At 40.3% G+C, this 24,687-nt stretch overlaps 1 protein-coding gene across 1 annotated transcript; it reads left to right on the plus strand.

Moving 5' to 3' along the window:
- Window positions 1-1,288: 1,288 nt before the first annotated feature.
- Window positions 1,289-24,278, plus strand: LOC133964719 (IgGFc-binding protein-like). Its single transcript, XM_062398950.1, has 35 exons — window positions 1,289-1,337; window positions 1,432-1,559; window positions 1,766-2,430; window positions 3,840-4,273; window positions 5,016-5,179; window positions 5,543-5,719; window positions 6,367-6,586; window positions 6,866-7,111; window positions 7,476-7,577; window positions 8,007-8,154; window positions 8,546-8,666; window positions 8,820-9,152; window positions 9,494-9,665; window positions 10,288-10,385; window positions 11,618-11,748; window positions 12,092-12,261; window positions 12,580-12,794; window positions 12,917-13,111; window positions 13,805-13,993; window positions 14,489-14,925; window positions 15,548-15,666; window positions 16,265-16,461; window positions 16,718-16,856; window positions 17,075-17,257; window positions 17,364-17,509; window positions 17,683-18,026; window positions 18,736-18,959; window positions 19,244-19,385; window positions 19,812-20,148; window positions 20,642-20,758; window positions 21,142-21,243; window positions 21,355-21,550; window positions 21,977-22,240; window positions 22,623-22,765; window positions 23,551-24,278. Exons 1-35 carry the CDS (start codon window positions 1,289-1,291, stop codon window positions 23,752-23,754), a joined length of 7,251 nt encoding a protein of 2,416 aa, XP_062254934.1. The 3' UTR covers window positions 23,755-24,278.
- The last annotated feature ends 409 nt before the right edge of the window (window positions 24,279-24,687 follow it).

Here is a 24,687-nt window from a genome sequence, read left to right on the forward strand (position 1 = left end):
TTCTGATTGGCTATGACTGTATTTAATACACTTGTTTGGTCCATGTTTGTATTCAATAAAGAAAAATACAGACAATAATAAATATGTAGTTAAATAAAGACAAATATATAGATGAATAGATATAGAAAGAACAAAAAACAAAATGAAACAAAACACGCAAAAAATATCCAGAAAAAACTGCTTCATCATTGTTGCCCTTGTGAGCCAACATCATGATTTGAAAACGGTATTCATGAAGAGCCTATATTTGACCTATATTGGGGGGGTCAAATATTGCACATTTCTGTCACATTTCTTGTTTGCTCTGCTCAGCTAATAGAGCAAAAACACTAAATTAATTATAAGTATGGAGGAAGTAGCAAAGAAGAGATGAAAAGATCGGAATGACCGAAGACATCGGTGCTATTCTTTAGAACACTATTTATGATGTTTGTTTAGTGATTATGTTGGCACACTCCTGTCAGACGTTTCACCTGTGTCTTCCCACAATAATTGTACACCAAACAAACACGCCTATGATTCAAATGCTTGGCAGTCAATGTCTCTCCCAAACACTCTCCCCAGTATAAGTATCTCTCCATCTTGCCATTTACCAAGCCTTCTGTCATGGTCAACTACAGGTACTGTACGCATGTTAATTATGGTGTCTGGAAAACTATTTGTGTAATAGGGCTAAAAATGCGACATTTGTTTACTTGTCAGTGCTAAGCTAGTTTCCAAAGCATGGAAAAGATAAAAGTGAGTATAATATATCTATATATGTATACATATATACTATTTATGCTAATTAATTACTCTTTTTCTCCCATTATTATGAAAATACAGAAAGGATTTTATTTGTTATAAACATATAGCACTTGGTCTGAAAATTGGAGTCAAAGCATTGTCTAAAATTGTTTTCTTTTCTTTGTATAATATGTTTTAGCATATATATGTTTGTGCAGAGTTTTAAATCTTTTATTTTTTCAATGCATTGTAAGCATAGTTATATATTATAACTATGATTTTTGTGTCAGTGTCAGTAATACAATTGCTACAGTTTATTTCTTCTTGGTTCGGCTATTGCTAAGACTAAGTCATTTCGTTTTGTTTCTTTTTGTCCTCATTGACTGTTATTCTAAATTATCTTTTACAAAGGCAACATTGTCATCAAAAGGATTCAAAGGTCAAGGTATCTCCAAGTAATCTGATAATCAAGCTTGATTGCATAACATATTTTACCTTTACCTTATATTCTGAAACACTTCCTTTGTTTTTAATACTGTGTATGACTCTCTCGCCATCAGCTATGGAAATAACGAATATCCTGATGTGTTTGGCTGCTACACTCTCGGCAGGTATTACTTGAGGAGGTCAGACATATATAAAGTAAATAGTATAGTAATTATTAAGTATAAATCCTGTAATTGAAAAATCTCTTCTCTTCTCCAGTATGTCATGGTTGTTCAACGGGAAAGGAATTCATAACAACTTTTCTTCCTAACTACTTGCCAGAGTGGGAACATGAGCTCCATGTGGTTGTGACGACTCAGGGCTCTGAAGCCAATGTTCACATCCAGGTGAGAATACTTACTTATTTTATATCTGTTTGTCTGTCTGTCTCTGGAATGCATATCTGGAGAATAAAGTGGCCTTGGTGGAGGCATGCATTCTCTGAGTTCACTTCGAGTGTTAGTATTTGTCTCATTTGGCATTTCCAAGAAGGTCCAGTTTGTTTTAATGTAGCTAATAAACATTTAAAAGATTTGTCTGTATTGCTCTGCAGGTGGCCTCAGAGGGTTTCTCCAAGCGGCTGACACTTCCTGCAAGCACAAGCCTTTGGGTTCCTCTACCAATTGGATCTGAGCTGCAGAAGCAGTTTCAAAATGAAAACTCTGCTCTTCGAATCTCATCTAGTGCTGAAATCTCCGTGGTCTCTTTCAACCATGGGCACTATACAGGAGACAGCACAATGGTTTCTCCAAGAGAAGAACTGGGCACTAATTACTTTGTCTTCACTCCCTCAGACAAGTCCACAGTTGGGATGGACAAGCTATTAGCCATTGTGAATGGGGATAGCCTCAACCAGATAACTATCATACCTGGTGGTGATGTGAAATTCCATGATAAGACTAATTGGAGGAAGAAGAAGGCAGTGACCATTACCCTGAAACCATATGCATCCTACCTTGTGCGCAGTGGTAGCAGTTTGACCGGGACACAGATTCAATCTCAGCAGCCTGTGGCGGTCTTAGCAGGTCACCAATGTTTGACGATGAGTCAAAAATGTGATCATGTGTATGAACAGCTCCCTCCAGTGGCAAGCCTGGGGAAAGAATATGTCGTACCCGTGAGCAACTCTAAGGCCAAAAACTTGGCAGTAATAGTAGCTGCTGAAGACAACACTGAGGTGACAGTACAAGGGGGACAACATTTCACCAAAAAGTTAAGGTAAAAATAAAAAAAAATTCAAGTTATAAAAGTTTTTTAGAAGAAAATGAAACAATGAAACCTCTGCTCTCTACTTTATTCCTGTTTTTTTCTGCAGATCAGCATGTTCTGTGTTGTCTAAATGATGATCAATTTTACAGGTTTTTTTTCTTAAATTGAGTTGCATTTAGCTCTGTCAGTCATTGAGGCATTTTCTTCCAGATTATATTAGAAAAATGTTATGACATAATCTATTTGCTCTTATTGACACATACAGTAATTGTCAGTGTGTGGAAACTATATATAGAGTGATCCTTAAGGCTAGGAGTCAGTTGATACAGCAGGAAGTCGGATTGTGGCACAAAAACTATAGTGCACATTGTTGAATTCTGCCCACCACTCATCGCAGAGTCCAGGGTTCATACTAATCTATTTTTAGGTTGAGGAAACAAAAACAATTCTGTTAGTTTTAAAGAGAAACGTCAATGTCAATAAGCACACATTATCTGACTTCATGACATCTATACACTTTTCCTAACCTTAACCAAGTCCTAGAAGTGCCTCAACGTAACCAAACTTAAAATGCAGACACATCACATATATTTTGTGTTAGAAGATTAAAAATAATCATATTGCCAGTAATAATTTTACTGATGCACTCCATTAAGTGGCTTTTCAAATATGCTGCTAGAAAATCTAAACTAGTGATGATGTTTCCTTAAGAATGTATAAGCTCAGACAAATTTCCTATATATACACATAATCCACCTTCCCTTTTGATCCGGACCAAATTGCACACACTCATATCAGTCCCCAAGGTTTTAGTTTGGGATGGGTAACAAGATTTTCCAAGAAAAGAAGGCGGCATGGTCAGCCAAAGTGCTTCTAATGCAAAGGTGAACCATGATCTGAAAGACTCTCGGGTGGTTGAAAGAGTCCATTTATACGGGAGAGGTTTACTTGTGAGCTACAGCTCAGATGTATGAGCAAGAGAGTTGGAGTGGTTTGAGTTAACCAGAAGCGCAGTCCAGTCTGCAGTAAACGCACTGATGTGCAGGCTTGAATGTGGAAGCCAAAAGAGTCCATATTCCAAACAACAGTTGGGTTAACTCGATGACAACTGAGCATTATTTATCCATTATGAATCCATGAATTCCACAGGAAAATTTGTTTTTAAGTTGCCCTTCATTTTTTAATCAAATGCACCAGATTGCACATCCATTTCGTTTGGGCGAAAGTTGGCCAGAATTTACATATCATTGTACCATTGAAGTGGCCCACATCTATATACTATCTCCTTGACTGGCCAAGCTCTAAAATCCATGTAAACTTGTTAATGACTGTTACAATAAATGTAACTATGAAAATATTTTTTTCTGATCTACCTGTACTGTATCTAACCAATGGATATATTCTACTAATGCCAACAGGAATCTAAAGAATGCTGGGGACGTCTCCTCAGAGAAATTTACCTCTGAACATCCACTGTCTGTAAAGAGCGACAAGAAAGTTATGGTGCTGCTTCTCAGCGACAATGTACCAAGTGACCCTTTACTAATAAGACTGATCCCAACGCACAGGCTTGGCACTGATTGGGCAGTGGAGACTGAGGATGGGATTCCAAGTACTGTCGCTATTATCTCAGAGAGGGAGGGGTCAGGCAGTGTGAAGGTGTGTGTAAGGGGAAAGTGTTCCTCACCCAAGTGGCGTCATTTCCTGAACCATCTGCACTGGGTGTGGTCTAATGTAGATGTGGGGGATAAGCAGAGTCATGTGACAGTGAAAGGTGACGCCCAGATGGCGGTTTACGTCTACGGTGGGAAGCATAGAAGATCGTTTGGAACTGCTGGAATCTGTTCTGAAGGTACACACACAAACTTACATATCTAGATTCCTTTACACACACACACACACATTCAGCAACAGTATATCCAAATGTCTATGCAACAATTTATGCTGATATTCTTATATATGGACACAAGTACTGGGACACCTCCGCATTACACCTACAGGGGTTTTTATGACATCCTATTCTAAAGCATTAATATGGAGTTGGTCAACCTTTGCAGCTATAACAGCTTCATATCTTCCAAGAAGGTTGTCTAAAAGATTTTGAGTGTCCAAGGGAATTTTTTCCCATTCACCTAGAAAAGCATTTGTGAGGTCAGACATCGATGTTGGACCAGAGGGCCAAGCTCGCAAACTCTGATCTAGTTCATCCAAAGATGTTTGATGGGGTTGAGGTCAGGGCTCTGTACAGGGCAGTTAAGTTCTTCCACACCAAACTCAGCCAACGAGGCCTTTATGGACCTTGCTAAGTCATGCTGGAACAGAGGAGGGCCTTGCCCAAACTGTTCCCACAAAATTGGAAGCATACAATCGAACAAAATGCCTTTAACTGAAAGTAAAGGATTTATAGTCCAACCAAACGACATGAATTTGATGATAAAGAGGTGTGCTCCGATACTTTTGTCCATGTAGTGTGTGGGTAATAAGTAAAAACTAAAGTAATACAGTTAATCATGACATGATTAACTTGGTATCCACCAACGTGCAACATGTATATACTGTAAATGAGTAGCATGTGTCGTCTGTATTTCCTATAGCAGCTCCTCCGCCTACACCGCCCAAGGATCCCTGTGAAGAGGTGAAATGTCGAGTAAAGGAACGTTGTGTAAATGGTGAATGCGTCCACGTTTCCACAGCAACTTGCCATGCTGTTGGAGACCCCCACTACTTAACCTTTGATGGTCAGCGCTATAACTTTCAGGTAAGGTATAACTTCCCCCCCCCCATTCTCATTCTCGGTTTTTTTCCTATAGCTCTCTACTGAAAAGAAGGATGGTCATCCATTTAATTTCATCCTTTGTCATTAAAGGCATAGTACAATATGTCCTAAAAGACACACCCGCCATTTTTATTCAGGGTATTGATAACTAAAATTCACAATCAACAAAATTGATAGTGTGATCAATTAAGATGTATTATTCAAATAACTTTCAGGAGTACAGTTATTACATAAGTGAAAGAAAAGGACCCAGGTTCTAATCTAGTATCATATTTAGAGCTCAGTTTGTCTGATGGCTGTATGAGATGATTTGCCACAAATGCTGAACAATAACATGTCTTCCAGGGTACCTGTACTTACATTATGGCAAATGTTACAAAGACGGCAGCCGACCTTGTGCCTTTCACTGTGATGACCAAGAATGACCACAGAGGCAGAGGGAAAGTTTCATTTGTCAGGACTGTAACTGTCAGTTTTCACCAGCAGACAGTTATCATCGGCAAGCACAGAGGACGAGCACAGGTAATAGATTCCCTCACAAGTTTATGTGGCAATTCCCGACCGTGACAAGCTGTGAATGGAACATTTGGAGAGCAATAAACCGAGACGAGAACACCTTCCTCAAATTTATTGAAATTGCCCTTCAATAACGATCAAGCAGATTTTTACATTTAGTAAGATTGTGAGAAATGCCTATCAATACAACTTATATTAAGCTACACACCACAGTTTAAATTCCACGATGATCCAGAACTGTACATTTAGGAATTTGCATAACTATAATTTTGAATGAGGTTTTCATGCAATTAGAACAGGAAGGAAATAACAGTTGTTCTGCTTGATACTATTATAGGTTGCACATGCAGCAAATGGTGAGCCTTGGTGGTGGTTGCAGCCCCTCTAGAGCTTTCCTATTCTAAAACCATTAAATGATAATAATAATAGTAGATGTACTATTACCATATACTCATTGCAAATAGTTTCTAATTTAATTCCCTTAGTCTCTATACAAATTCTACTACACTGCAAAAGGAATCCTAATTTTTTAGACAATAACTTTACAATTTTACAGTAGATTCCTGTATTAATTTTTTTTTATGCAAAATACTGTAATATGCCATTGACACAATGCATTTATTTTTTTATCATTGTTCTGCTTTTATCTGTAGGTTAATGAAGAACTTCAGAACTTACCTATCAGCTTGTTGGGAGGCCTGGTCACTGTAAAGCAGAGTGGAATCTATGCAGTACTCAGCACTGACTTTGGCCTGACTGTAAAATATGATTGGAACATGAGGCTGTACATCACAGTGCCATCCTCCTACTACCAAAACCTGGGTGGCCTCTGTGGTAACTACAATGGAGACAGGAAGGATGACCTGCCTGAAGGTGAGGAGGGGACATAAAACGATAGTAGGAGGAAATGTGGTCGGGTTAGGGTTAGGTGCTGGCAGTTGATGGAGGCCTGTCTTATATATATATATATATATCTATATATATATAGATATATATATATCTTGATAAGTGTGTTGAAAATCATGTCTTCCAATTTCAAATTAATATCCCCAAGGGTTGTTGTGATTTGTGATGTGCTTACCACGTAGTGGACTTCTCACAAACCTAGATATTACTAAATAGTAATCGTAGTTTTCTTTGTGTCTCTTTCAGGCTCCAGTCTCCCTGCTGTGTTGAAGATGATCCAGAATTGGAAGGTGAAAGATTCTGATAAGTTCTGTCAGGATAACTGTATTGGTAGCTGTCCACACTGTTCAACAAAGGACCAGGCCCACTTCAGCCAGGACAAATTCTGTGGGATTCTGAATAAGAAAACTGGACCATTTTCAGCCTGCCACAAACAAGTCGACCCAAATTTATACGTGGACAATTGTGTCTATGATGTCTGTGTCAACAAAGGTAAGCCAATTATTGAAAACTTTAGGGCATTGTTTCAATACATTGACATTACGTCATAACTTCGCACTACAACAGGCAACTGTGATATGTAATTGTGAGGTGCCACATTGCCAGTGATTGAAAGATTAATTCATAATTTTGCCTTCCGTGCATTTAAAGGATTTTAACTTCTGGATGCTAGTCATGAATCAGGTTTCCTGTTTTCTTGTCATCTGGTTGTTAGATGTTTGCACTTCGATTAAGTTTGATGATTGTCCACTTGAGGGCCTTCTTTTCTGCAAAAATAAATAATTATCTCAGGGTTTCAGGATCTACAGAGTAAGACATCCTGTAAATTATGATATGGTAATTGTTTTGTTTGCAGGTGCAAGACAGGTATTGTGTGATAACCTGAAGAGTTATACAGACACCTGTCTGACAGAAGGAGCCAGTGTCAGCCCAGAGTGGAGAATGGTTGCCAAGTGTCGTAAGTAACTAAGCAAAAAAAACGGTTTCATCTGTGAGTGCTATCTATAAAAAGCCACAATGCATGCCATGTTGGGTCTGGCAGCAGGCCTGGAGAAGCTCATCAGGACAGGGGAGTTATCCCAGTGGGCTGGACAATTCTGAAGCGTGATTAACGTTTGACGTCACACACAATTTAGATTACACCCATAGACCACACACCCACAAAAAGGGAACATTAAAAGGACAAGATATGGAGTAAAGCCTTTATCTCTCTCGTCCCATGTGCCAAACTCAGCATCACTAACCCTAACCCTCTAATCATGGTGTTCAGATCAATATAAATGAAACAAACTGGTTTGTATATGTTTGACGTATGGTTTTTAATTAGATTTACAGTATTGGTTGTCACAGATAATTAGGATGATGATATCCACTGTCCCCTCCCCAGCCCTTCCGTGTCAAAAAGGTAGCCACTATGAGGCATGTGGTTCAGCCTGCCCTGCCTCCTGTGTGTCCCTGAACAGTGAGGAGCAATGTAAATCCCCCTGTGTGGAGGGGTGCCAGTGTAATAAAGGACTGGTGCTTAGTGGAAACAGGTAACATATTAATGATGTTATTTATTACTATAGAAAACACAAATTTGGTTCTTGGAAACGCTTTATAATAGTTTTGAAAAAGACAGCTATTAGAGATTAAATACATTTTGCCATATTTATGTTATATGTTCCATATCCATACAGCAAATTGGTTTATATAGTTTCCTGTCTGGTTTTGGTGTCACATTGTAAGTGAACTTAAAGTCTGTCATAGAGAAGTAAGTACTTGAAAAGTAGGAAAACAAAATGAGCAAAAACATTATACTATAAAAAAACAGTGGTCCTATCATAAACAAATCATAACAACCACTGCACCATCATACTGTGGTCACAGGTAGCAGCTGTAAGCACTGTTAGAGCTCATTCATATGTATGTATGTGTGTGTTTCAGATGTGTTCCAAAGTCCAGCTGTGGATGTGAGTACCAGGGCAAATATATCCCATCAGACACCACTTTTTGGGGCGACAACACTTGCACCACCAGGTGTAAATGCCATAATGGGAAAGCCGAGGTTGGTTTGTGTGACTGTGTGTGCCTTATCTATCATACTTTGTGAAATTACCTATGAGGCATCACATCTGTAAGTGTGCACACAATTAACTAAATGTTGTGGGAAAATGTTTTCTTATATCCTTTCCTGCTGTGTTCTGTCTTTCTGGTGAAGTGTACATCATCTACTTGCAAGAAGAACGAGGCCTGTGTCGTGAAGGGGGGTGTGAGGGACTGCTACTCAACATCCTATGAAACATGCAAGGCCACTGGTGACCCCCACTACCGAACCTTTGACAGTCGCCGGTTCGATTTCCAGGGGACTTGTACCTATATTCTGTCCCAACTCACCAAGGGATCAGACCCGGATCTGGTCCCATTTCAGGTGCTGGTCCAAAATGAGAACAGGGGTCGTAACAAGGCTGTGTCTTTCACCAAGTCGGTGTCACTTCATGTGTTTGGAAATTTAACCATCAGCATGAGTCGTGCCAACCCAAGGAAAATACTGGTAAGATCAGGTTTTCTACAGTTACTACATTACTCTATCACTGTGGTTTGTGGATATGATAGACCACTTCAACCAGTGGGGAAAGAACAGAGAAAGACTTCTTCATTTACGTTCCAACAGTGAGTGTGCTGTTGTTTGTGTTGTCACGATCAACCTATGAACCTGGAAAAAAAAATGTAACTCATGTAACTAAAAGTGGGTAATTATTATAGAAGTAAATGTAGCTTACTGTCAATGCTACTGTGGAATGACTTCATGTGTTTCTGCAGCGGCAAAGCGCCAAATTGCAGATAATGTGGTTATAATGTTATTACATTGAAAACCCCTCCCACCCTACCCAGGTAAACAGTCAGTCAGTGAATCTGCCCTACTCCATGGAGGATGGCAAGCTTTCCATGTTCCGGCGTGGCTACTTTGTCATCGTGACAACATATTTTGGCTTGACACTCAAGTTCAACTGGAACAGCCATGTCAGCTTGACTTTGCCCAGTTCATACTCTTCTGCTACATCTGGTAAGTTGGGTGTATGTAATGAGCTTGGGACTGTGATTGTATAAGCCAAACACAAGCAAAGCAAAGCCTTTATACCTTATCATATCCCACATAGCAAAATAGTTTGGGCCCAGATTTGGTCCATGTCCCGTACATCATACATCTGGCCCATGTACTAAGTGGAATGAGTGCAAGATCTGGGCCACAAGTAAGCCATAGTAATACTCCATTTTAACCAATGGTGCATGAGGGGACCTGAATTAGGTTTTTACTCTTTGGGTGATATTCGCCATTCCCAAATATGTGAAACATTTACACACTTCGTCCATCAAGGCAGTGCAGGCAGAATGAGGAAACTTTGTTTGATATGTGGAAATCAATTCTACTCCCCGTATTTAACTTACAGACACGATATTTATGTCACGACAAGATAATTCAGAAAGTATCGAGGCCCAGAAAGTCTTTGCTTTAAATCTACAAAGCAATGAAGGGTTAAAAGCGAAGCCACTCAGAAAAATGTCAGTGCGCCACCAACTCACCGTCTGTCTTGATTCAAATTATTTTCATGCCTCCAATAATAATGCAGCTGAACTGTTAAATCTCTGTGTAACTGCTATGCTTGTTGCCTGTTTCTCCTTGTCAGGCTTGTGTGGAAATTATAACGGGAAAGGTGATGATGACTTAATGAAACCTGATGGTACCCAGGCCGAACAAATTCATGCCTTTGGACACAGCTGGAAGGTATGTATTTGCTCAACGTGGTCTAATGAAACGGTTCGTAAGTTATCGTACAAAAAGTTATGCCGAAATTTCCGCAAAGAATCATATGAATTTTTAGCACAAAATTTCCGTACATAATCCTACAACCTCCGAAGCGCTCTGATAAAGCAAGATGGCTGAAGCAAGATGGAGATTGCTGTATTCCTGCTGGAAAACGCTATATTTTAGCAATGTTTCTTTATAAAAATGTGTTTGATGATATCTATGTCGAGATATGTGTGTTCCAGTTTCAACATTTTCATTCATGGTTAAAAAAAAAAAACGCTAATATGTTTTTAAACCCTATTTTCACAACCCTGATCTAAACCAGCTAGAACCATACAGAGAACTTCAAAGGTCATCCCTGAGGAGCAGGAGTCATGCACAATTTTTCCCACTGACATAATGTTACTCCCGAAGTCAAGACCTTTACCATGATGTCTTTGCTTTTGTTCTACGACAAAGTTTACATTTCATCTTGCTCCAAACACAGGCCATCTCAGGTGTACTTTCTCACACCCCATTAAGGTCCAAGCTGGATCAAATTTGTAAAATCGGTTTTAAGTGGTATTTAATGGCCAGATATGGTCAAAATATGTATGTTTGCTTTATACACAACCATGTGATTCACTTTGGACAAAGTTAGAGACATCTTTGTTCAATAACAACCCAATTTCTCACAACCCAGTTTGAGACTGTTTGTCCTCCTCCCCTCCGGGAGGCGCTACGGGGTCCTCTGTTTCCGTACCAGCAGGTTCAGTAACAGCTTATTCCTGCGGCTGTCCCTCTGCTGAATCACCATGGTGCTGACTTCATATTTATTTTTCATATTAGGGTTAGATGAAAGTCCGACAAGCATAGGTCACGTGTCCCCAGCCTCCTGACTCACCATTTAGTGGAATTCATATGAATACTAGTGCACTACTTTTAGTAGCATTTCCTACTAAATTTTGATGAGACCAGCCTGATTAGGTGAGACTGAAGGACTCTGGAGAAAAAAGAAAGTCATGAAAACTTCACTGAGTCACACTGCAAATTGTAAAAACTCATGCTGGATCCGGCTTGAAAAATGCTTGCATTTGACCAAAATTCTTTCATTTTACTTTTCGGCATGTTGCAGTTGACATCTTTACGTTTAAAATTTATATTGATTTGCAGGTTAAATAGTTTATAAATATTTTAACAGTTTTACCTATAAATGTCATTGTACAAAGATAGGAGAAGACCCTGGATGCACTAGTGACTGTCCTGATGGTAAATGTCCTGAGTGCGAGCCTGCTTTGCTGCAACATTACAAACAGGAGCGCTACTGTGGTGTCATAGCTTCCAAGAAAGGGCCGTTCAGGTAGGTTCTGGTTTGGGGAATTATATGAAGTTATAGCTAGACCATAAAAACATTTTAAGTAACGATTTAAGAGATATTTATATCCACATATTCATTGACAAACTGGTATTATGTGTGTAGATGTCGTTGCCTTTTGTTGCATTAGTAGGTGTGGATTAGACAATCACAAAACATATCTTTGTTTAGTAGGAGCAGGTCACATATTTTAAAGAAGACAAATAGATGAAGTCAAATATACGAATCACAGAACTGAAGGGTTGGTAAACATTTCATTATATTTCTCTGTTTGACGGAGGTGTGTGAACACTGTGCCCTCTCTCTCTCTCTCTCTCTGCTGATACAGACACTGTCACGGTAAACTAGACCCCACGCCCTTTCTCACAGATTGTGTCTTTGATCTGTGTATGTACCAAGGCCGTGCATCCGCCCTATGCGACAGCCTATCAGCTTTCAGCACTGCTTGTCAAGATGCAGGAGCTAAAGTGGAAAGTTGGCGAACCGAGCAGTTTTGTCGTAAGACATCCGCACACTGACACAAAAATCACTCTTAACTGGGAGTCACATGGTCTATGCATCCATTCATCCACTCATCCCTTCCATTTATTTATCCATTCATTCATCCATCCATCGAGTAGTAACTTTTTAGACAATTTAACAACCGGTCAACAGCAGAATGAGAGCCGGATTGTTAATGCTAGTGTTGTGTACTAAATCCAGCTGTTGTTGATAAAGAAATACTCACTTAACCAAAATTTCAGTTTTTGTGTTGTACAAATAAGTCACTTCTGGAAGCTTTTATTTTTGATTGATTTCCATGTGTCTCTCCTCCAGCTCCCACATGTGGTGCAGACAGTCATTATGAGATGTGTGCCCCCCCCTGCCAGCTAACCTGCAGTGGTCTTGTGCCCCCTGAGGGCTGTGACGACAGCGCGCCCTGCACAGAAGGCTGTGTGTGTGACGATGGCTTCATGCTGAGTCATGATAATTGTGTACCTCTGGCAGAGTGTGGCTGTCTGTACGAAGGACAGTATTATCAAAGCGGACAGGTACTGTGAGCTGCTGTACTCACTGCTGCTACAACTGCAGCTTATTTTACTGATGTTGCCTTCTCTTCTGCCACTTCTCACTACTACTGCTATTGATTATCTGCTCTCTCCTGTTTTCTCAGGTGTTTTATCCAGGAGAGTCCTGTAAAACTCGTTGTGTCTGTTCGGACAGTGGAGAAGTAGAGTGTGATCCTGAATTCCAGTGTTCAGTCAATGAGAAGTGTGTTGTGAAAGACGGCTTTGCTTCTTGTTATCCCAAAGGGGTTGGTTCCTGTTCTGTGAGTGGAGTCAGAACAGTCAGGTCATTTGATGGACAGGTAATATTTTCTTAATAGGACAAGAGCGAGCATGTTATCCAGGACAATGTGTCACAATTTTATTGACTTGTATAGGTCAATTTTATATTTATATTATTATCCAAAGCAGTAGTGATGTGTCAGATCAGAGCATCTGAATTAGATGCTACATGTGTCCTGTATCAACACGGATTGTTTCTCATGCAGAATTATGTAACGTAAGTTAATGATTGTCATTTTCTGATTTGCGCTCCCTCATCACGTTTGTCAGAGATTATTACATCTCTGACTAATACGTTTTAATTACCTCCTCAACATCCACTTGATTCCCACTTAGCTCCTGAAGGGAGCTCAACAACATTACACATGTTATTCAGTTCTGCCATCCTCTGGCCCAGTAAAGTGTCCGAATGATCATTTTGCCTGTAAATGTTCGATCCTCTGCACATTTTTTAACACGCAAGAGACACAAATATGACAAAAAGAAGTCAAAAATCTCAGGATGAAGAAGCGGTGCAGACACACGAACAAATCGATGAAGATGTCAAGAGCGTTTTTGGCGATGACGATGTTGATGAACTGTTAACAAAAACAAATTACTTTGTTACATCATTGACCCTTCTTGGTTAGGTTTTAAGACAACCAGTGAAAGTTCAGGTATAATGCTACACATCTTCTAATCTCTCCACGTCTCTACCCCCTCCTATTCTTCAGGCATATCCTCTTTGGGGAAACTGTGTGTTCAAGTTATCAGAGGTGAAGGAGACGGAAGGAGGGTTGACAACCTTCTCTGTGTTTGTAGAGCAGCAAACCGATAAGGGTGGCAGTGTCAGTCGCAGTGTGGAGCTCAATGTTTACAATATTGAAATCACAATGGAGACTGGAGTTCAATGGGAAGTCAAGGTATGTCAGACCTTTTTGTATGACTTGATCAATTTTTGTTGTATTCCCACAAAGAGTGATAACGATTTTCAATAGAACAGAATTAAAACTACACAGTGATAACAAAGACTCCCAAAGAGATTGGCCTACATCCCTCATCTGGTCCACATACTGCATGGACTGATGGCATTTGATTGGTTTGCTCCTGTTTGCCAGATCTGGGCTACAATTAAGCCACAGCAATACCAAAAGTGAACCAAAGGGGCCAACGGTGGTGTAATTTGCTTTGTGCTATTTGGTCCACATTTACCACATGGGTCCAAATTTGTTTCAATTGAACATTTATGTCAATGTGCTGTAGCTCTTTTTGTCATTGCACAAACAGAGATGGACTGATTGGTGATGGTCATTTTTCAGAAGAGCACTAGCCTTTTGTGATGGACACAGCAATAACATAACCCAGTCCATCTTAAAATACTTTGTGTATCTGTGTCTATGCTCTTCTCTTTGTCTCAGGTAAATGACGTCAGAGTTCCGCTTCCTGTGTCATTGGTTGACGGAAAAGTGCGAGCTTATCAAAATGGCATCAGCATTATCATCGAGACGGACTTTGACCTTAAGCTGACCTATGACTGCATGGCAGGCGTGTTCTTGCAAATCCCATCCACCTATCACAGCTCACCGCTCGGTCTCTGTGGCAACTATAATGGCAACGTTTCTGATGACCTGGGATCAGCAGAAAAGAAGCCAGCAGACATGGTGGCAGATTGGGTAGAGATGAGTGACCAAACGTCCTGTGAGACAGGCTGTGGTGCCAGTTCTTGCCCTGGTCCTGATGACAAGATGGTCCCAGAAGCCAAAAAGGCTTGTGACATCATCAAAACCGAAAAGGGTCCATTTGCAGGGTGCCATTCCACAGTTCCCCCAACCCCCGACTACGATGCTTGTGTCAGGTCAGGATATATCTAACATTAAGGAGATTCAAGTATGTTATCTTGTTTTTGGTCTGTATTCTGAAACATTTTCCACTGCACAAACTAGCCAACCTATAAACTGCAGCTTCCTATGACCAAAATGTCCACGGATCTTCCATTTATTTAACTTTTTTGTTGTGTTCACTATATGACTAAGCAATGCAGTAGGACAGACTAAAACAGAAGAAGGGGCACCGATGTAGTTCTAAATTCTCTTGAGAATCCAGGTCAATGGTTCAAATAGGGAATTTCAGTTTATTTCTGTTTGGTCAACATAAATATATTTCCATAAATCTACAACTATGAAATATTTCATAAGATAAGCTGTTATTTATAATATTTAATAAATGATTATTTTTTATTTCAAAGTGTATCATCTTTATTATACAATCCTGAACACCTTAAATCGTGCTTGAAATTTGGACCAGCTGTAATAACATACACAGTTGTACAATCAGGACTTGTTCAACAAAGTTTTTTCTTAGTTAAGTTTTGTAATAAACAAATTGTAATAAAATGCAACAACTCTTAAGAAAACTGGATTTTCTGTGTTAGGACCATATATGGACTTTCCTGTAATTGAATGACATTTTGTTTACAGGGAGATGTCCACAGGCGAAGGGGGCATGCACATCCTATGTCGTCACATCCAGAGTTATGTCACTGCCTGTCAACTAGCTGGCGCAAAGATAAGCGAATGGAGGAGCAAGGACTTCTGTCGTGAGTCTGAAACCAACTCACTGATGCTTGCTGTAATACACTGTATATATTAGTCTTTATATGTAAACATTTTTTTTACTTGTTTTACATTCCCCTGCAATTATTGCATGAATGCAAAAGTATTGCATGTTTATTTACAATTTCTTGCAGATGTCTATCTTATCTTAAGAATATGTGACAACACATTTAGCCGACCCGAGATATCCAGCAAAGTCTAAGACTATAGGGCAGAAGAATACATTATCTCAAGGTCTTTGTCTCACTAGACTCCACCTGAGTCCAGCACCACAGCTGTGTCATCTACACCCTGCTGACAGAACCTCTCGCAGCATGGTGAAACGATTGTAGCCCAGCTTACTTTCTGTAGATTGCTTGTCTCATATTCAAACAGAAAATGTGTGAAATTCTTTCATTAGTGCAGATTCTGGGTTCCGCTCCTGATTGTGATTTAAAGGGCCAAACTAAAACCAGCAAGTTGTGATTTTCTAAAGACCAAAAAATCTGAAAATTTTCCATCATAAAAGTATTCATTTTACACAATGGAAATCCTAAGAAAACACCTTATTCCTGCATCTCCTGGCCTTGTTTGTCCTTGCAGCTGTGACATGTCCCACAAGAAGTCACTATGAGCTGTGCTCCTCTTCCTGCTCCTCCACCTGCTTCTCTCTGGAGCAGCCAGAGCCCTGCCCAGTGTGCCAGGAGGGCTGCCAGTGTGACGAGGGCCTGATGTCTGATGGAGTCCGCTGTGTCCCTGTGGAGGAATGTGGCTGTGTAGTGGATGGACTTTATTATCAGGTATCGTCATTTACGTAATCGTCATCGTTCTGGTCAATATTAGTCTGGACCAACATTGCTCTTGAACTGAAAATCCACAGAGCAGCAGATGTCAGTTTGATTGAAATGAAAGTTTCAAATCAAATATGTAATTAAATAATGAAAGGCAATCATTGATTTCTGCTAAAAGCATACTAGAATCTTACTATTGCAATATTACATTATAACTGTATGAGTGTGTGTAAATGTGTTCTAAACCTTGACTGATTCTTTTCAGTCGGCTATATCTAAATATCAGGAGGACTGTTCAGAGCTCTGTGTCTGTCAGTCTGGACAATTCAACTGCAGCTCAACAAGTTGTCCGGAGGGGAAGGAGTGTCGCAACGTGAATGGAACAATTGGCTGCTACCCCACAGGTTATATACTAACTGCCAGAAAAAAATTTTAAATGTTAACTTACCTTGTCCAAACTGTACCTTTACATTTTTCCTGCCTTAATGCAGAAATGAGTCCTCATGCATAATTTGAACCGTGCTTCTATACTAATGGGATTTCCTGTTGTTTAATATTTAGAGCTTTGTAGAGCAATTTAAGTGCATATGGAAATCTGACTGTGTGTGTATGTGTTTTCTAGACCCCTGTGCTGAGATCAAGTGCAGGGTGAAGGAGCACTGTGAGGTATCAGAAGGCGAAGCAGGCTGTATACCTGATTTTAAGGCCTCATGCTCGGCCTTCGGTGACCCACACTACATCACATTTGATGGATGGAGTTATTCATTCCAGGGAACCTGCACCTATGTCCTCGTCAACACTACAGGTTCGTAAAAACCTGCTGTGAGGCATTTAATTGAATCTACAAATCTGCCCAAACTCACATTCACAAATGCTTAACATTAACATGAATTGTTTTCCGACCAACTAAGGTCTCGATCCATCCCTGCCAGAGGTAACTGTGACCACCAAGAACGAGTTGCATGGGAACTCTGAATTCTCCTATGTGCGTTTACTCACTGTGGAGATGATGGGCCACATTATATCCATCCCAGTTAATAAGAAAGGCAACATGTTGGTGGGTCTTTCTTCAAATTATATATGTTGATTAAATATGCCTTAACTATTTCACTATTCTTAACTGATCTGGTTGTTTCACAACAAGTTTATATTTCATTCAATATTTTTAATTACTGGAAAATAACTAAGCTTCACATTTTATGGCTCACTGTCATTTCCTTCTCTTTTAAGGTGGACGGCATCAAGACAGAACTTCCTGTTATTCTTGAAGAAGGCGGCCTCTCCATAATACAGTCTGGAATCAGAGGAATTATCCAGAGTGATATTGGCGTTGAAGTCACTTTTGATTGGTCCACATTTATCATGGTATCTCTTAGCAGCAGTTACTATGGTAACGTGGTTGGACTCTGTGGAAACTTTAATGGCAAAAAGGATGATGAGCTGACGGCGGCCGGAGTCACGGCTGTTAATGTGACCGATTGGGTCAAGAAATTGAGTGTGGCTGATGGTGACCCATTCTGTTACCATTACTGTGAAGGGGTGTGTCCTCAGTGCTCAAAGGAGGACCGTGTCAGGTAATGTTGACTGTTATATTAGCAAAGATATCTAACTGAATCTAATTATATAATGAAAATCATTGGAGGGCTGCTGTATAATCTGAATTCCATTGGTTTAACAGTGTGTATTTCGGCCCCTGTGGTTCCAGATACAACAGAGCACATGCCTGGGCAGACTCACTCACTCCCAGCAGTGATGTTGTGTGCTCACATATAAAACCGGCTGGAAATGTTCAATCAGTTCTTACATATGTTTTTACATTTAAGACACAGAAAGAGTTTTCTCAAAAATGGATCCAGTTAATAAGGGCTGAATGTTCATTTCCAGGATACAGATTATTTAAGATAGGCAGAATAACAGGGGAAGGTAGGGAGGACCACAAGTGTCACAGAACGCATAATAAAGCAATTAATTAATTATAGAATAATTCTACAGTAAAAACAGGCATTGACATTTTTTTTTAGCAAAATTAATTTATAATCAATAAATAGATTAAATTGCAAAGTAGATTGGAACATTTAATGAGCAATAATATAAATATACAAATATAAATCAAGGATAAATAGTTCAAGTTAAAGAGTGGTTCGTCAGCGAGTACAATAAATACATTCATTCATAAGTGAATAAAGCAATATACAATAACTATTTGAAAATTCCGTTTCATGCATTGCACTCAGGCATCCACTCAATCGATCAACATCTTTTCCTTTGTGCCGTCCCCTCCAGGTTCACTGGTCCAAAGTACTGCGGCATTCTGAGTGATAAGCAGGGGCCTTTCTCTGGCTGTCACAGTAAAGTGCCAGTAGCAGAGTTTGTGTCTGACTGTTTGTATGACGTCTGCGTCAGTAAAGGACGACCTGAAGTGTTGTGTAACGCCTTGAACAGTTACTCCACAGAGTGCCAGGAAGCTGGAGCATCCATTAAACAGTGGAGAGAACTGGCCAGCTGTTGTGAGTTACATACAGTAGATTTATATGGAATGAAAACTACAGACGGACACTTATTTAGATCTGCCTTAGTGTGCCCTCTTGTCAGATAACTTCATAGTGGCTGAGGGTTATTACGTATGTGAATGTGTATTCCAAGGTTGATCGTGGTAGAACTCAGATTTTCAGTTTCGAGACATAAAGGCAGGTGATTTATTTGCCAATTATACCCATGTACTGTCAGCAGTAGCTTCGTCCATACCCTGCCCCCTCCCCTCTGTCTGTATAACACCTGTCTGTGCCTCCAGCTGTTAAATGTCCGGCCCACAGCCACTACGAAGTGTGTGGTTCAGCCTGTCCAGCCAGCTGTGGTCCTCAGCCAGATGTGTGCCCCGCCAAATGTGTGGAAGGCTGCTCCTGTGACCCTGGATATGTCCGCAGTGGAACTGAGTCAGTCCATTTTCACCCAAGTATTTAAGAGTATATTATTCATGTAACAATTCTCTTCCTTTCACATCATCTTCCTGCGATCAGATGAGCATCATTTTGTTTTCTCTTCATCTCATTTTGTAAATTCTGTAAGTTCGGATTGTACATTTTTTCCAGAGAATTGATTTAGCAACAGACGAATACTTCATCTCCTTGAGTCAATAGCTGCGTGTCAATTCAGGGGGTGCATCATTCAGAGGGTGCGGCCTACCTGGCCAATGACAAGACAAAAAAGTTTGCATACCCGTTAGTTTGTTTGCATGTGTACCCTCAGACGTTCGGTTGAGTTGAAGCATTGGACGTCTCGTCGCTTGTTGACATCATGCCATCTTGACAACAACTGTAACAGTGTATACCTGCTGACTGGGGCGGATTTTTTTTTGTCAGGTGTGTTGTCAAGGAGACAGGCTGTGGCTGTAACCAACGTGAAAAGTACTACCAGCCAGGGGAGGTGTTCTGGGCTGACTCACAGTGTGAGGAGAGGTGTGTGTGTGACGGAACAACACAAAAGGTGCAATGTAAGAAGACTACGTGTCCATCCGGGGAGAAATGCGGCATCGTGGAGGGAGTCCAAGACTGTTACCCAGTCAGCCTTAAAACTTGCACCGCACATGGAGATCAACACTTCATCACCTTCGATGGGCGCCCGTTCGATTTCCAGGGCAACTGTGTCTTCAAGTTGGCAAGTGTGTGTGGAGACACAAAAGGTCTACAGCACTTTGAGGTGAGCTGATGGGAGAACCACACAGAACAGTAATGTAGCAGGTGATGTTCCCCAGCCGGAAACCGCTTGTCTTCTGCACAAAGAATATGTACACAGCCCGTTATTAAATCCAATGTGAATGTGTGTTATCCTTACTTAAGGTACATTTTGCTGATAATAGTTTTGTGCTGTCACTTCAGTGATATGTAAATCAAGGCCTTTCACTTGAAATGGTCTTTTAACATCTCTGCTCTGAATAATTATTGTCTCGTTGCTGTTACACATGTTCGAGCACACGCTCCTGAGTCAGTCAGTGAGCCGAAAAACGAGGACGAATCTCATCCTGCACCTGTAAACAACTAGGAATTCATCCCAATGCCATTATCTGTTCTCCTGATCTATGTGTCTCCCTTATGCCTCCACTGTCCTGTCTGCTGTCCCTTCTTTCCTCCTGCTGTCCCATCAACTTCCTTCCACCCGTCTTCTTCTGTCCTCTTCTTTTGGGGAACTGAAGGTCAACCTGGAGAACAACAACCGTAACAGAAAAATAGCGTCATATGCTAAAGCGGTGACCGTCAAAGTCTATGGTGTCACATTCAAACTTTCACAGGACCACCCAGGTGGAGTACTGGTGAGAGACATGCACACACACACACACACACACACACACACACTCACACACACACACACACACAAACAGACGAAAAATCATCCAGATAACATACCCTTTATCATCTGTTCTATGTCCCTGTTAAACGCAGGGCCTGGAGCATCCATATAATGTTTCTAAAATCTACCAAGAGTTACTCAGGATATTTGTATGTGTTGTCAAACAGCCTTGCTAAAACATTATCTTAATTTCTATTGATATTAAATAATGGTAAGTGGCCTGTATTTATATTGCATTGTTCTAGTCTGATCACCAGTCAAAGTCTTATACACTTCAGTTTTTGGCCTCATCTTTCTTAGTGGACGACAGGACTAATCTTTTCTCATTTTTCCTATTTTCCAAAGGTGGATGGGATTGAACAGTCTCTACCATTCTCACTCAATCAATCGCTGATCCAAGTTTATCACAGATACAGACACGCTGTCATTGAGACGGACTTTCTTAAGGTACAACACACACAGCTACACCATGCCACAACTGTTATGCAATAATGCCAATATGTTGTTGAACTTTACAAAACTTTCAAAACGTTTTCTTTATCTCCCACATTGTTAAAGGTCTCCTTTGACTTCGCTAGTGCAGTGAGGGTGGAGCTGGCTTCCAGTTATCAAGGTGCAACCTGTGGTCTTTGCGGAAACTCTAACAACGACCCTGCTGATGACCTGATGCTGCCCAGTGGGAAAATGGCTTCTAACGCCAATGAGTTTGGAGTGAGCCAATGGCTGGCCAACGTGGAAGGCTGCTCTCTTGAGTGTAAGCAGCCGATGCATTTTAATTCATCTTCACTGCTGGACCGTGCATCCTAACTCCCTTTTAGATATGCACCTTTTTACGTAGATGAGTCTCACGTCTAGAGTCTGTTCATTTTGGGGGAAATTCTAAGTTGGACCTTATGACATTTCTGTGACACTTACGCAAAAAAAAAAAAAAGAAGCAAGATGAGTTTGAAATGAGTTAGGACTTCTAATAGTGTGGGATACCTGTGGCTGCTGTGGCTCAGGAGGTAGAGTGCTTTTACGTACCATTCCTGTGATTTTTGCACATCTAACATGATCTCAAACACAGAGATTTAGAATATACAGACATATTGTCATTCACTGTACATTCACTTTTATTAATGTGTGGGCGAACATGTGTCTACTGCTTTTGTTAATAATGTTGATGGTTTTTTGATCCCAGGTGAAGACTGTGCTCACCCCTTCGCCGCTGACTACGAACCACCAAGTTACACATCAGACTGCAATGTCATAACAGCAAAGGATGGGCCCCTGGCGGACTGTGTAGGCCGCATAGATTCCAGGCAGTTCCATGACGACTGCATACGTGACATGGTGTTTAATAACGGGAAAGAGGGGTCAGCATGTGACATCATCAGTGACTATGTGGAGGAGTGTCAGAGACAAGGCGGCTCCGTCAAGCCATGGAGGACAAAGAAGCTGTGTGGTAAGTATACTGCTTGTGTGTTTATCAGACGGTCTGGTCCTCTCTTCTCTATCGAATCCATCCATTCTTAAACTATATGATATGTGCATGGGTATTTACTTAAGACATTCTAGTCTGCCTAGCCAGGCCCTATCGTTTACCTATAAAACACTTATGCTGGTCCTGGAATTCACTGATTGAAAGCTGACAGCCATATGGACAGTGGAGACAGTCTCTCCTAGATGTGGTGTTGCACTAATTTTCTCTAGTTGAGTAATGCTTGAAAATATAAACCGTAGAGGGAGAAGTTCAAACCCTCACTACCTGACCAGTCACTGTGAGTGTCATAAAAAGTAGCAATATAGTTTGTGTATTTCTGTATGTGTGTGTGTGTGTGTGTCAGGGATGCAGTGTCCAGACAACAGCGAGTACAGTGTAACAGCTCCTGGCTGTCTAGTCAGCTGCTCTTCCCAGTCTTCTCGATCTAAGTGTACAGCCAAACCCAGTGAGGGTTGTGTGTGTAACCCTGGTTTCCTGCTCAGTCAGGTAATCCTCCACACTACCTGCCCTCCTCAACTAACATACAGCTTTATTCTTGCTTCTACCTTCTCTTCCTGATCCCTCAGTGCAATTCCAAAAGTCTGATTGTTCACATTGTCTATGTTAAATCTCATTTTCTGTATTATTAGATTTACCATCATTTGCGTACAAATCACGAGTATTTGAAATCCAAATTTCATGAAACTACAGGAGGCGATCATATGTGTTTTGCCATCTTGTTAGAAGATGCAAAGATTCGTTTTTGGAAGTTAAACAGAGTGATCACATTTGTTCAGTCACTACAACAGTAGTACATTCGGTTTACTACAAAGTAAAGGTCATATACAGTCGTAAACTATTTAATACAATAAAACGATCAAAGAAGGTCCTTCTTGGTATTTCGTGTTAGCCTGACATGGAAAAAAAAAATCCGAAGGTCTGGGCCACTCACGCCGCCACGCCCCCCTGCCCTGGAGCCTATTACATTACATTACACTACATTTCATTTCGCTGATGCTTTTATCCAAAGCGACTTACAATAAGTGCATTCAACCCAGAACAACAAGAATCTTGAAAGTACAATTTCTTCAAAAATAAAGCAAAACTACATAGGGCTTTTATTTGATGCGGGCCAATTCAAAATGGATGGCGGTAGTTTGCCTTAAAGCTATAGTGTTTACACCAGGAAACATTTATTACAACATTTTATTCCGTGATCATGTAAATGCTTTAGTGAGTATTGTCGGTCAGAAAGATGTAACTGCTGGTTAATGATGACTCTGACCCTCTAGGATCTCTGTGTGCCACGGGCCAAGTGCGGCTGCTTCTTCGAGGGTCAGTACGTTGTGTCTGGACTGACCTTCTACGCAGACTCTGACTGCCAGCGCCAATGTGTGTGTCAAGGAGGGGCGGTGACCTGTGAGAACAAACCCTGCAAAAAGAACAAAAAATGTGAAATGAGGAAGGGAGTGAGGAGTTGTGAGAAAAACGGGTAGAACAGGACACAAACACAGGTGGTGTTAATTGTGTATGCAATCAATTCTAATCAGATGTTCTTCTGTGGTGACTGTCCATTTGTAATTTAAAATGAAGCTTCCCTTCACTAGACTAAGATCTCCTCCTTATTGATTCGTAAATCAATCATAATTTACTCCAGGTTACATAATGTACCCTACTATGTACACCAAGGTATATTCAACTAATCATGATAAGTTAAAACGAATGCAGCCTGATACTACAGCCGTGCAAAAACACCTCTCTGTACGAGGTTATTAATTATATTTTAGTGGGAACAGAGAGACATTCATTTTGTTGAATGAACCTTTTTGAAGCTGTTGAGCTGTACTGCATGATACTGTACTGACATTATTCAAAACAGGCTCAATAACAGAAACAGCTCCCTGTGTAACCGCAAATAACTGCTGTCACTACTCTCCTGTAAATGTGGAGGATTGAATTAATTATCGTCCTTCTGCTTGTTCCTCTCACATATACAATAAACTTTATTAGTTTGCACTAATGCAGTGTCTGTTGTGTCTGTAATTTACGTACATACCTATGTATAATTTGTTGTATAATTTCACTGACATTATAAAAATGTATTTTTTATATAGCACTTCTAGAAACAAAGTTACAAAGCGCTTTGCAAATAAAAGATGCACAAGTAAAAACCCATATGAAATAGTTTCTGTATCTTCAAAGTTTAACACCAAAATTCTGGTAGTGAGAATATAAACTATGATCAGAGTAGGAAGCAGTATTCTTTGTAGACATACATGATGACTGATGACCATGTGAAGATGAGAAGACACCGTAAATTTTTTTTACATATATACAGGTTAGGATAAAAAAAAAATTCTGCAATCCTGGACAACAGAGCATCACTTGTTACTTTAAAGTTCTGCTTAACAACAATTCAGAGAGAAACT

The sequence above is a fragment of the Platichthys flesus genome, chromosome 11 (assembly GCF_949316205.1).
Source record: "Platichthys flesus chromosome 11, fPlaFle2.1, whole genome shotgun sequence".
NCBI lineage: Eukaryota > Metazoa > Chordata > Actinopteri > Pleuronectiformes > Pleuronectidae > Platichthys > Platichthys flesus.